At 41.2% G+C, this 13,831-nt stretch overlaps 1 protein-coding gene across 1 annotated transcript in view; it reads left to right on the top strand.

Annotated features, from left to right (window-relative positions):
• The window catches only part of LOC110485921 (integrin alpha-L), a 35,009-nt gene extending 23,906 nt beyond the window's left edge, over nucleotides 1-11,103 (top strand). Inside the window, exons 21-31 of the mRNA XM_036940588.2 lie at nucleotides 23-121; nucleotides 7,172-7,251; nucleotides 7,457-7,534; nucleotides 7,641-7,719; nucleotides 7,962-8,069; nucleotides 8,166-8,207; nucleotides 8,331-8,456; nucleotides 9,457-9,570; nucleotides 9,673-9,702; nucleotides 9,802-9,912; nucleotides 10,013-11,103. Coding sequence (XP_036796483.1) covers nucleotides 23-121; nucleotides 7,172-7,251; nucleotides 7,457-7,534; nucleotides 7,641-7,719; nucleotides 7,962-8,069; nucleotides 8,166-8,207; nucleotides 8,331-8,456; nucleotides 9,457-9,570; nucleotides 9,673-9,702; nucleotides 9,802-9,912; nucleotides 10,013-10,066 — 921 coding nt within the window. The 3' untranslated portion in view covers nucleotides 10,067-11,103. The remainder of the gene's footprint in view (nucleotides 1-22; nucleotides 122-7,171; nucleotides 7,252-7,456; nucleotides 7,535-7,640; nucleotides 7,720-7,961; nucleotides 8,070-8,165; nucleotides 8,208-8,330; nucleotides 8,457-9,456; nucleotides 9,571-9,672; nucleotides 9,703-9,801; nucleotides 9,913-10,012) is intronic.
• Nucleotides 11,104-13,831: the final 2,728 nt, after the last annotated feature.

The raw sequence follows: 13,831 nt of genomic DNA, 5'->3' as shown, positions 1-13,831 counted from the left end.
TTGTATTGTCTGTATTCCATAGTCTACAAGGAGAACGGTGTTCAGCTGTGGTGGTCTAGAAGGTGAAATGGACAGAACTACATGCAGTGTCAACATACCTGTCTACCGTAGTAAAACCACAGTGAGTAATTACTTAGATATACCCGTTAAATAATCCTCAACTGTGAATAAACAGGTAATTCTTAAATGATAGATACAGAGCTAAAAGCAGTAACTGTCGAATTGAGTGACAGCTTTGATGGGTGATACAGTGTCTTCAGAAAGTATTCTGACCCCTTGACTTTTTTGTTGTGTTACAGCCTGAATTTAAAACAGATTACATTGGTTTTTAATTTATTTTACATTTTTAAAATCACTGGCATACACACAATACCCCATAATGTCAAAGTGGAATTATGATTGAAATTTTTACAAATTAAAAATGAAAAGCTGAAAATGTCCAGACTCAAAATGAGACCCCTTTGTTATGGCAAGCCTAAATAAGTTCAGAAATAAAAATAAGTCTTAATAAGACACATAAATTGCATGGACTCACTATGTGCAATAATGAGTAGAGCATTACTTTATTCATCTCAACTTGGAAAATTGTTTTTATCACAGCATGCATCAATGACTTAAAATGACAGGACATGCAACAATGACCAACATGATAAAAACCAAACATTAAGACGAAAAGGCACATAGTATCCCTAAAATAAGAATCTGATTCAAGTGCTGTCTTCTTATCCTACTTTGGGAAAGAAATAAAACAAGCAACAACATTTTCCAATAGGAAGACCTCATAACAGTTAATCAATTACTCATTAAAAGCACACAATGGCATCGGTCGCTACACTCGCCACGACATTGCTATGGAACAGACAAACCATTTTGTCACATACTTTAAAAAGATCAACACTTCCTTAAGTGCATTTTGGATTGGGCTTTTGAAGCCACGGAGAATCCTCCTTCCAGTTCAGTTTGTTGTCCACTGTTACACCTAAGAACATATAAGTGTCAACAGTGGCAATCTCTTCCCCAGTGGCTCAGTTCATTGTTGTGTGAGAAGTCATGTGTAAAATGGTAAACACAAAAGGTGACAGGAGAGTCCCCTGCGGCACACCCATCTTTGTACACATCCAATCTGATACTGCCTGGTTCAGTCTTACGAACTGTGGTCTTATTGGTCAGGTAGTTCACAATCCATTTGATTGTGTGTGGGTTTACGTGAATGTCATTTTGGGGAAAAAATGTGGGGTTGTATGGTAATGAAAGCACTGGAGAAGTCAAAGAACACTTCTCACAACACAGCCAGGCTTCTCCAGGTGCTCATATACTCTGGTCTGCTCTGTCTCCTCCAATCTTCAACACCAGTTTTTGGGTGGTAGGCAAACTGCAAAGGATCCAGATAGGCTGCCACCTCGACTCCTAATAAGGGTATTAAAACCTGCTAAAAGGTTTTTATGACTTGTGATGTCAAAGCCACTGGTCTTAAGTCTTTCAGTGCAGTCCCTCCTGGTTTCTTTGAGATGGGAACTATGCAGGATGTTTTCCATTTAGTAGGAATATCTGAGCATGTCAGGGACAGGTTGAAAACATGCTGCAGCATGAAAGCCATTTGATTAGCACACACCTTGAGTACTCTGGTGTCAACTCCATCAGGCCCTGCTGACTTACTGGGATGGATCCTCTTCAGCTGCCTCACTTGTTTCTTCGAGATGCTCATGGGCTCAGTGCTTCCCAGATCAGAGTGCAGCACCGCCCCCATCTGATGTTGCTCTGCTGACAAATCGTACTTATCGAATCTGGTAAATAAAATAAAAAAATAAACTCTGTTGTCCGCTGTTGCTGTAACCGGTTTTCTTCCTACCATACTAGATATCCTGCATGTTTTTTGCTTGCAGCTTGCGTTCTAACATCAGTATGTATTCATATTTTGCTTGGCACAATATTGTCAGTAGAGAAGTTAACATAGTCCGTTATGCATTCAGAGACTCTTAAGATGCTCCTCCCAGTCGTCTACAAATAGAATCCAATCTATACCTTCAAAGCAGCTCTGTAGCACCTCTCCAGTTTCAGGTGTCCATTCGTGAATCCCCGCTTGAGTGACATGTTACCTCTGGACCAGTGGGCGGTACTTTGGTAGCAGCTGGACGAGGTGGTTAGATTGTCCAGTGGAGGCAGAGCAGTCTAGCAGTAGGCATCTTTCACATTGGTGTAGAGAATGTCAATGGTCTTGTCCAGACGAGTTTGAACTTTAACATACTGTTAAGGTAGGAAGTGTTGCGGACAGCAAACGGTGGTTGAAATCTCCAGAGATAACCGAGTAGGGTGATCAATTGAGTAGGTAATGTGGTGACTTCGTGGATAGTGTCTGTGGCCAGTTTAAAACTTGCAGACAGCAGGATGGAGACAATCACTGTCACGCTAGGGAACTCTTGGTAAATAGTAGGGTCAGCAGCCCACTGCTAACACCTCCACATGAGGTGAACAGATCATCTTCACTGTGACGCCATTGATTGTTCACATACAGGCAGACGCCTCTCCCCTACTTGTCCCCGAAACTTCTGAGCTCCTGTCAGCTCTGATGATTGTGAAAGCAACCACCACATGAGAATCAGGTATGACCTCCATTAGCAAAGTTTCCGTGCACCATACCAGACTTGTTTGCTGATGTAATCTCATATACGAAGTTGTTGCCGATAGTACCTCCGTCTTAATTACAAGCGAGCGGAAATTTCCCATGATAAAGGATGGGAGATTGAGCTTATATCCTCTCTTGTTTTGTAGTCATAAGCCTCCCCTGCTTCCCCTTTTCCTTGGTTGCATCTCAGGGGGCAGCTCTAGCTGTAGTGGGCCAACTTCACTTGGCTGTAGGGCATGAGGTTCATCCTGGCTGTACGTTACCAAGGTCTCTGCACTATCAGTGTTTGGTGCACTCCACAGTATCTAAACTCAGTGTGGCTAGTAGTAGAATAAACAAATACTTAATCTTCTTAGTGCCATCAGTACAACCACACAAAAAAAAGCAAGACAAAATAATTTGCTCACTACAACAGGGTTAGGAGCCTTGGACGCTATTGATTAACATGAATTTTGAATGACTACCTCGTCTCTGAACCCCACACACAAAATTATCTGTAAGGTCCCTCAGTCGAGCAGTGAATTTTAAACACAGATCCAACCACAAAGACCAGGGAGGTTTTCTAATGCCTCACAAAGAAGTGACCCCATTGGTAAATGGGTAAAAATACATTGAATATCCCTTTGAGCATTGTGAAGTTATTCATTTGACTTTGGATGGTGTATCAATATACCCAGTCACTACAAAGATACAGGCGTCCTTCCTAACTCAGTTGCCAGAGAGGAAGGAAACCGGTCAGGGACTTCACCATGAGGCCAATGGTGACTTTTAAAATAGAGTTTAATGACTGTGATAGGAGAAAACTGAGGAATGTAGAATGCGCCGGAGAGGATGGCTGATGTTTTACGTGCTCCTAACCAACTATGCTATTCAGATTTTTTTTGCGTTTGTAACTTTATAAAAAAAAAAAAAATTCGGTCTTACTTCTCAAGACCGAAAATAACTTCTGGACATCAGAACAGCGATTACACACCACGAACTAGAAGAAGCTTTTTCCTTTAACGAGTCCGACGTGAAGGATATAGTACTTTCCCTGTCATTTGTGTGAAGAAGAGACAGAGAAAAGGGGGCCTCCGGCTCAGGCTGCCTTCGGAGAATTCGTAGGCAAGCGACTAAACCCCCACTGAGATCCGTTCTATTGGCCAAAGTGCAATCATTGGAAAATAAAATCGATGACCTACAAGCAAGATTAAACTACCAACGGGACATTACAAACTAATATCTTACGTTTCCCTGAGTTGTGGTTGAATGACGACATGAATAACATACAGCTGGTGGGTATACATTGTCGTCAGGATAGAACAGCAGCCTGTGGTAAGACAAGGGGTGTTGGTGTATGTATATTTGTAAACAACAGCTGGTGCACGATATCTAAGGAAGTCTCGAAGTCTCATGATAAGCTGTAGACCACACTATCTACCTAGAGATTGTATTTTTCGTAGCTGTCTACATACCACCACAGACCGATGCTGGCACTAAGACCACACTCAATGCGCTATATACCGTCTTGAGCAAACAGGAAAACGCTCATCCTAAGGTGGCGCACTTAGTGGCAGGGGACTTTAATGCAGGGAAACTTAATTTCTACCAGCATGTTAAATGTGCAACCAGAGGGGGGGAAAAACTCCTCTAGAGCACCTTTACGCCACACACTGAGACTCATACAAAGCTCTCCCTCGCACTCCATTTGGCAAATCTGACCATAATTACAATAAAAATTAAAGCAAGAAGCACCAGGGACTCAATCAATAAAAAAAAGTGGTCAGATGAAGCAGATGCAAAGGTACAGGACTGTTTTGCTAGCAGACTGGAATATGTTCCGACATCCGCACTGAGCTAAAGGGTAGAACTGCAACTTTCAAGGAGCGATACTGTAACCCGGAAGCTTAAGAAATCCCGCTATGCCCTCCGACGAACCATTAATCAGGAAAAGCATCAAAACAGGACTAAGATCGAATAGTACTACACCGGCTCTGACACCCGGCAGATGTGGCAGGGCTTACAAACTATTAGTCTAAAAAGGGAAGCACAGCCCAGTGATACGAGCCTACCAGACAAGCTAAATTACTTCTATGATCGCTTCGAGGCATGTAATACTGAAACATGCATGAGCGCATCTGCTGTTCTGGACGACTGTGTGATCACGCTCTCCGCAGCAGATGTGAGTAAGACCTTTAAACCAACATGTTTCAAGCAGACCACCATAGTGTTCTTAGGCACAGGGACTAAGGTAACCTGCCTAAATGACTGACCTGAAGCACTAACGTCTGTAGCCATGAAGCGCTTTGAAAGGCTGGTCATGGCTCACATCAACACCATTATCCCAGAAACCCTAGACCCACTCCAATTTGCATACCGCCCCAACAGATCCACAGATGCAATCTCTATTGCACTCCACACTGCCCTTTCCCACCTGGACAATGTGAGAATGCTATTCATTGACTACTGCTCAGCGTTCAACACCATAGTGCCCTCAAAGCTCATCACGAAGCTAAGGACCCTGGGACTAAACACCTCCCTCTGCAACTTGATCCTGGACTTCCTGACGGGCCACCCTTAGGTGGTAAGGGCAGGTAACATCTGCCATGCTGATCCTCAACACGGGGCCCCTCAGGGGTGCGAGCTCAGTCCCCTCCTGTACTCCTTGTTCACTCATAACTGCACGGTCAGGCACGACTCCAACACCATCATTAAGTTTTCCAATGACAACAGTGATAGGCCTGATCACCAACAATGACGAGACAGCCTATAGTGAGGAGGCCAGAGACCTGGCTGTGTGGTGCCAGGAAAACAACCTCTCCCTCAACGTGATCAAAACAAAGGAGATGATTGCGGACTAAAGGAAAAAGGAAGACCGATCACACCCCCATTCTCATCGATGGGGCTGTAGTGGAGCAGGTTGAGAGCGTCAAGTTCCTTGGTGTCCACATCAACAAACTAACATGTTCCAAGCACATCAAGACAGTCGTGAAGAGGGCACGACCAAACCAATTCCCCCTCAGGAGACTGAAAAGATTTGGCATGTGTCCTCGGATCCTCAAAAGTTTCTAAAGCTGCACCATCGAAAGCATCCTGACTGGTTGCATCACTGCCTGGTATGGCAACTGCTCGGCCTCCAACCGCAAAGCACTACAGAGGGTAGTGCGTACGGCCCAGTGCATCCCTGGGGCCAAGCTTCCTGCCATCCAGGACCTCTATACCAGGCGGTGTCAGATGAAGGCCCTAAAAATGGTCAAAGACTCCAGCCACCCTAGTCATAGACTGTTCTCTCTGCTACCGCACAGCAAGCTGTACCGGAGCGCCAAGTCTAGCTCCAATAGGCTTCTAAACAGCTTCTACCCCCAAGCCATAAGACTCCTGAACATCTAATCAAAATGCTACCTAGACTATTTGCATCCCCCCACCCCTCTTTGAAGCTGCTGCTACTCTTAGTTATTAAAGTGACTATGCATAGATAATAACAATCAACATGTACATATAACCTCGACTAACCTGTACCCCCACACATTGACTGTACCGGTACCCCATGTACACAGCCTCGTTATTGTTATTTTACTGATGCTCTTTATTTGTTACTTTTATTTAATTTTTTTAAACTGCATTGTTGGTTAAGGGCTTGTAAGTAAGCATGTAAGGTCTACACCTGCTGAATTCGGCGCATGTGACAAATAAACATTTGATTTGAAGGAGGAAGCCTGTACATTATACAAATATTCCAAAACATGCATCCTGTTTGCACAAAGACACTAAAGTATAATACTGCAAAAACTGTGGCAAAGAAATAAACTTTTTATCCTGAATACCAAGTGCTAATCCAATACAACACATTACTAAGTACCACTCTCCATATTTTCAAGCATAGTGGTGACTGCATCATGTTATGGGTATATTTGTAAATAGTTAACTGGGGAGTTTTAGGATAAAAAAATAATAAACAGAATGGAGCTAAGCACAGGCAAAATCCTATATCCATTGTCTGCTTTCCACCAGACACTGATGAATTCACCTGTCAGCAGGACAATAACCTAAAACACAAGGCCAAATCTACACTGGAGTTGCTTACCAAGAAGAGTGAATGTTCTGGAGTGAGTTACAGTTGTCACTTAAATCTACATGAAAATCTATGGCAAGACCTGAAAGTGGTCAACAATCAATTTGACAGAGATTGAAGAATAAAAAAAAAAATACAAATGGGCAAATGTTGCACAATCTAGGAAAGCGCTTCGACCTACCCAGAAAGACTCACAGAAGTAGTCTCTGCTAAAGTTGCTTTAACAAACTATTGACTCAAGGGTATGTAAATGAGTGCTTTCATTTTCATTAAATTTACAAAAATAATAAAAACAAGTTTTTACTATGTCATTATGGGGTATTGTATGTAGATGGGTGAGGTTTTTTGATTTAATCCATGTTGAATTCAGGCTGTAACAAAATGTGGAATAAGTCAACAGGTATGAATACTTTCTGAGGGCATGACTTCCACTCCCACAGTTATGATCAATTTCAAATCAAGTCTGACTTTGTCAACGATGCCATTTTCCTTTTCAGGCAGTGTTCACCAGTAAATTCCATATTTTGAATACATACGACTGGAAGGACACAATGGAGATGACCGTCATCGGCCTGAGGTAGAAAATCTGCTTCCACAATGTGAATGAGAGAGAGAATCAGTCCAAGAAAATCCAATTTCCCCATGCAGTCAAAGTATTGAACATACATTGATTTAAACTATTTTTTATACAACCCCAATATCTTCTACTCAATTAGCTGAAGGACTTCGTAGCATTCCATTTATGTACACAAAACATGCATTAGCCTTTGCTTTATTTACAGCGACAATGGAAACTCAACCAATGGTTCCCTTACCAGGACCATCCCTGTTCAATTTACAGTTGACCTGGTAGCAAAAGCGTAAGTCTTCACAAGACTATACTTGACATTTTGTTTGAGAATGACTCCATCAAGTTCATTGAATATAATCGAAGGTGACTTATATATCTTTTTGTTGTTGTTGAAGCCTTCCCCAAGACTCCACCACTTACATGAACTTTACTCTGGAGGACACATCACCTAAAAGACTGGTGAATGTATATGAGGTAAACAATCAACTGCTATTGCTGTGACTGACATTAAAAGTGTGATTCACACGATGTGGGGGTAATGTGCGCGATCTTATTATACTCCAAAAACAAACCATTTTAATGTCTGTCACTCTAACCTTGCTCTTTTGGGAGTTAAGGTCTATGTTTTGTTACAAATTCTGTGACAAATGCCTTTGTATGAAATCTCTATACAAATGTTAGTATGGGTGAGTGATTAAATGTCCCACTGTTTACAGGTGGAGAACTTGGGATTTAAGTCTGTACCCATCACAGTCACCTTCACTTTCCCAACTAAGCTTGAGCACAAATTTGAAATGAAGGACTACCAAATATCTGTCTTACAGGTAAATTGTTCACCTTGCTTACAAAAATGCTGACATTTTACCTCCACAATTTATTTCAATAGGAAACAGCCTAATACAAGTTTCCTTTCTTTTAAGAACCATACTCAATGTGGAAAGGTTAATAATTCAACAACAGAGGTGAGTATTCAAATATGCCACTCACTCTTGACATTGTTGGTAGTAACCTATTCAATCAGATTACAACTCAGTATAGAAATCATGTTACTGAAACACACATTTTGCTTCTGACTGTGTTTACAGTACTGCTCTTCAGAAAAATACTGCAAGTCCATCGAGTGTGAAAGTTTCCTTTTGGAGAAGTTTTTGACAGTTACATTTGTGCTGTCTGGAAATGTTTCCTTCAAGGACCTCGATCAACATGCAAGGGTCTGTATTAAGACAACTTGAACAAATGATGGTACAGAGTAACAACATGCTAATAATGAATGAGACTTTGGGACAGCAAACATCCCTCTTTAAATCTTTGTCATGCTTATTATTCAATAGCACGCTACACCATTTAAAACGTGCAGAGTGGTCAGGACCAGTGTGCTTACATACAACTTATTATATTTTTATATTAGTATATATTAAGTATATATTATACTTTTATATTAGTATATATTAAGTATATATTATACTTTTATATTAGTATATATTAAGTATATATTATACTTTTATATTAGTATATATTAAGTATATATTATACTTTTTAAACTATTCATCTTTTTGTCCTCCATCCACTTCCATGGGATTTCTTCAACATTCAAAAGGTTCCATTGTTACAGACTCCCATGAATTTCAACATTCTATTATACAAATCAAGACATACAGAATAACCTCATCAACTTCATTCATTAAGTTGACTTCCCACTGTTGAATACACAATGCAAGCGATGTGGCAAGTAGCCTTGTAGTTTTTGAACTTTTGTAGGCTTTTTCTTCAATGGGCAAAATCGTAGCAACGTCATAAAAGGCATCCGATTTCATGATAAACTTGAAGCCCATGCAAAAGACCAGGAACACAGAAGTATGACGTAGGAACGCGTCACTTGCCTGGCTTATTAACTGACAAATAAGCTACTTTCCCAACAACTTAGAGGGTATGACATCTTGGTCTACTTCTCCGCTATTCATATCTGAAATCAGACAGCTGTTCTAGTAACCACAACTACTTTGTCTGAACTTTTTATTTTTAAACAACTGCCGTTTTGACCACTTTCCCAACAAGTTAAGACAAAAACTTGGAGCTTTATATAACTTCTCTGCTATTTAAATCTGAATTCAGAACACTTCTACCACATAATATTTTAAGAACTGAAGCAAGTAACATCCTATTTAATGTAAAATTACCACCTAGTTCTACTAAAAATATCTCACTTTACAGAGCTTGTCATTGCCAAAGAAATTCACTGGGGATAGAGAAACAGTCAATTTCATCAGTTTTGTCAAACTCAGCTATGACAAAAAACGATATGTCCAGACAGCAAGTGACCCAAGGGTAAGTTTCCTGTCAAAAAAAAACTTTCAACAAAGATATAAATATTTATTGAGGAAAGATTCACAAAAGCATCAATTTTGTATGTATTTATTTGCTCATTAGGATAACTCTTCAAGCTTCCACCAAACACAGGTAATTCCATTTGTGGAATTAAACTGATTCACTGTATAAGAACTGTTTTTAAAATGCTTGTTCCATCATCACTTATTGTCTCAAAATGTATTCCTCCAGATTGATGTTCAGGCTGAGCTCATCATTCATCCCCATAGAAACCTGATAATAGGGACAGGAGTTGGAGTAGGACTCTTCCTCCTGATCATCATCACAATGTCCATGTATATGGTGAGTATCAAAGCTGCGACAGAAACTTTGCTTCTGCAATGTAATGGACCAACACTTTGATTGTTGAACTGTTCAACATTGTTTTTTCCTTTCCACTCAGATGGGATGCTTCCAGAGAAAAAGGCTTGATAATGAAGAGAATGAAGGGGAATAGAGTGAGCAAGATGACACTGCTAAGGCTAACAATGTCTATGCTAACACTTTGGAGAAGCAGCCACAGCCTGAGAGCAGAGCCAAAACCTCTCCTTGTTGACATTGACAGTAAAAAATGGTTTCCACGCTTGCAATGAGGGGGCAGGGGAGGGACCAAAAGAGAAACAGGATGTGTCAGATGCAGGATAAAGGAGTAGTAGTCTAAGCAACAACATTTAAAAAATAACTCAGGCCGATTCAGACTTAGGAAATGTACTTGGTATTCAGACTTATGTTGCTTCCTTATGCACACTGAATACATGTAATTCAACCGCCTAAAACCCTCACACTTGTTGGCCAACAGATTTTCTCATGGAGTTTTCATGCAATAGGGTTTTCAGTACATTTATCTAATGTAAATATTATCCAATATTTAATGTATTGAACTACTGAATGGCAACTTTCAGTATTAAAACCATTATACTGAGAAGGGCATACATTTTCTAAGGGGCCCAACTCAGATTTAGGAAATGTATGCCTTTTCTTAAGCACTCCTTTCCTATGCAGTAGTTGGTATTCAGACAACTTATGCAGCTGTGCAATGGGCTTTGCAGGCATGGTTTCCTTGGGCATACCGTATACATATAATTAAACAGCTGAAAACCTTCCCACTTGCTGGCCAACAGATTTCCTTGTGGAGTTGTCATTCAATAGGGTTCAATATATTGATGTTAAGCCATCCCTTTAAATAGTGTGGCTTTAATTCGAATGTGTCGACAGGCTAGACATAGAGAACGTGTTCAGAATATATGGATCAATGAAAGATGAATATGCATATAATTAGATGGCCGGTTCAGCACCAGCCGGTATATTTAGGGACATTTTTTGGGTTAGAAAAGTATTAATCATAAAAATAAAAACACAGCTTTAGAGAGCCTTTAGGCACAATATATATTGCAAGAAAATGGTTTGATTCAAGCTGAAAGTTGTCAAATTCGATACATAATTTGGGAAGGTGTATCAAAAGTGTACAATAAAGTTTTGAACAATAGTCCAGTCGCCGTGCGCCATGCTCCCAAATTATTGCGCAACATGTTGGCTTGGTGGGGGTGGAGGCCCCCCTTTTGTGTTTTATTTTCCGTCATTGTAAATAAGAATATGTTCTTAACTGACTTGCCTAGTTAAATAAAGGTTCAATAAAAAAATGTATTGTGCTGGATATTAGTGCTTTGAGATGATCAAAATTATCAATACTTTGTAGTTATGTTCCTTTTGAAATGTCTTCATGGTGGCAGCCCAGGTGCAATGTACGAAATGGTGAATTGAAAATGTTAAAATGGAAATCATTAAAAAGGTATTTATACCCTTTTTAATTGCAAGCCTAAATTTGCTCAGGTGCAATATATTTCCTCAACAAGTCATAATTTGTTGGACTTCTGATCCTCTTCCAAGCTGTAAGAAATGAATAGATCACCTGCCTTAAATTAATCTGTAAGGATAAATACCACTCTCTCTGTATGAGAGACTTAAAAAAGAAAGAGCAAGTCAGACGTGATTATAAAAGACGCACAAATCTGGGGAAGGGTACACGACCATTTCAACGTCTCTGAGCTCAGTGCAGTCCAAGTGGAAAAATTAAAACCACCACGACACTCCATACATCAGGCCCCCACTCTAAACTTAGTTGCCGGACAAGAAAGGCACTTCTTAGGGAAGCTACTGGGAGGCCAACTGTGACCGAGTAATATTATTAATCAGCAGCTGCAATGGACAATGTTGATGTATCAACAGTCTCCAAAGCATTCCACAAGGCAATCTCCAAGGCACTCTACAAAAAGGGTCTTTATGGGAGAGAAGCAAGGATGAAGCCCTGGGTGAAGAAAATCCTTGTCTGCAAAGAGTTTGCAAAACGTCCCTTAGAAGATGCTGCAGTTGTGGCAGAAGTCTGGTGAACGCCAAGCGGGATGTGTGGCTTTTCAGCAACATGGACTGGCAATATTGTCAGGATTGATGGGAGGATGAATGATACAAAATAGATAGAAATGCTGGATAAAAACTTGCTCCCCTCTGCCAAAAAATGTACTGTGGAAGTTTGTTTTTCAACAGGACAATGACCCAAAGCACACTGCCAGAGCAACACTGGAGTAGCTTAAAGAAAATAGATGTCCTTGAGCGGCCCAGTCAGACTCCTGACCTTAATCTCATCAAACATCTGTGGAAAGACCTCAAAATTGCAGTCCACCGTTCCACAACTTGACACAGCTTGAGGCATGGGGGGGGGGGGGGGGGCGTACTCTGAAGAAGAATGACTCAATTTCCCAATCTAACGCATCAAAATCTGAGGCAGTGTGACGTAAAATGTGAAAAAGTGGTGAGGGTCAAAAACCTTTTCAAGGCACTGTAATTAAAACATTCTAAAGTGTATACAGTACAGAAACTCTGCTACTTCAGCCTTGAAGCCTAATGCCCATTGCCCACCAGATGCATACGAGTTGTGTTTTACCGGATGTCTATGCAGCATTTTCTGTTTCTGACACGTGCTTTGCTTTTCAACTAGCTAAAAGCTAGCTGCTTGGAGTCTGTGTTTTAAATACACTGCTCAAAAAAATAAAGGGAACACTTAAACAACACAATGTAACTCCAAGTCAATCACACTTCTGTGAAATCAAACTGTCCACTTAGGAAGCAACACTGATTGACAATAAATTTCACATGCTGTTGTGCAAATGGAATAGACAACAGTTGGAAATTATAGGCAATTAGCAAGACACCCCCAATAAAGGAGTGGTTCCGCAGCAGGTGGTGACCACAGACAACTTCTCAGTTCCTATGCTTCCTGGCTGATGTTTTGGTCACTTTTGAATCCTGGCGGTGCTTTCAGTCTAGTGGTAGCATGAGACGGAGTCTACAACCCACACAAGTGGCTCAGGTAGTGCAGCTCATCCAGGATGGCACATCAATGCGAGCTGTGGCAAGAAGGTTTGCTGTGTCTGTCAGCGTAGTGTCCAGAGCATGGAGGCGCTACCAGGAGACAGGCCAGTACATCAGGAGACGTGGAGGAGGCCGTAGGAGGACAACAACCCAGCAGCAGGACCGCTACCTCCGTCTTTGTGCAAGGAGGAGCAGGAGGAGCACTGCCAAAACCCTGCAAAATGACCTCTAGCAGGCCACAAATGTGCATGTGTCTGCTCAAACGGTCAGAAACAGACTCCATGAGGGTGGTATGAGGGCCCGACGTCCACAGGTGGGGGTTGTGCTTACAGCCCAACACTGTGCAGGACGTTTGGCATTTGCCAGAGAACACCAAGAGTGGCAAATTCGCCACTGGCGCCCTGCATCAATGCTAGACCTCATGTGGCTGGAGTGTGTCAGCAGTTCCTGCAAGAGGAAGGCATTGATGCTATGGACTGGCCCGCCCAATAAGCATGTTGACATGATTTTCAGTTTGCTTCCATATGACTGATTTCAGTCTCCAGTGATCGTAGGGAAAAATAATCTAAAAGAATTGCCATGTCTCCAAACGGGTTACTCATTTACCTAGCTCTTATCAATTTATACATTACAGTGGATGGAGAACGCTGTTATTTCTATTAACTACAGAAATCTATTATCTGCTTTTTCCACTTAAAACCGGTAGGTTCGCTCGACCTTATACATGTTTCCTCACGTGTAAAGGTGGAATTAAGTCGAGGTCAAAATACAGCATATCTTTAGACACACCTCCACACCTTAATGTCTTACGATCTCCACTCTGAACGAATAGCAGATGAATAACCTGCTGTTCTCA

The sequence above is a fragment of the Oncorhynchus mykiss genome, chromosome 13 (assembly GCF_057628025.1).
Source record: "Oncorhynchus mykiss isolate SJ-2025 chromosome 13, ASM5762802v1, whole genome shotgun sequence".
NCBI classification, from domain to species: domain Eukaryota; kingdom Metazoa; phylum Chordata; class Actinopteri; order Salmoniformes; family Salmonidae; genus Oncorhynchus; species Oncorhynchus mykiss.
Note: the sequence above shows the minus strand (reverse complement) of the source record. Positions and strands in the feature narration are given on the sequence as shown.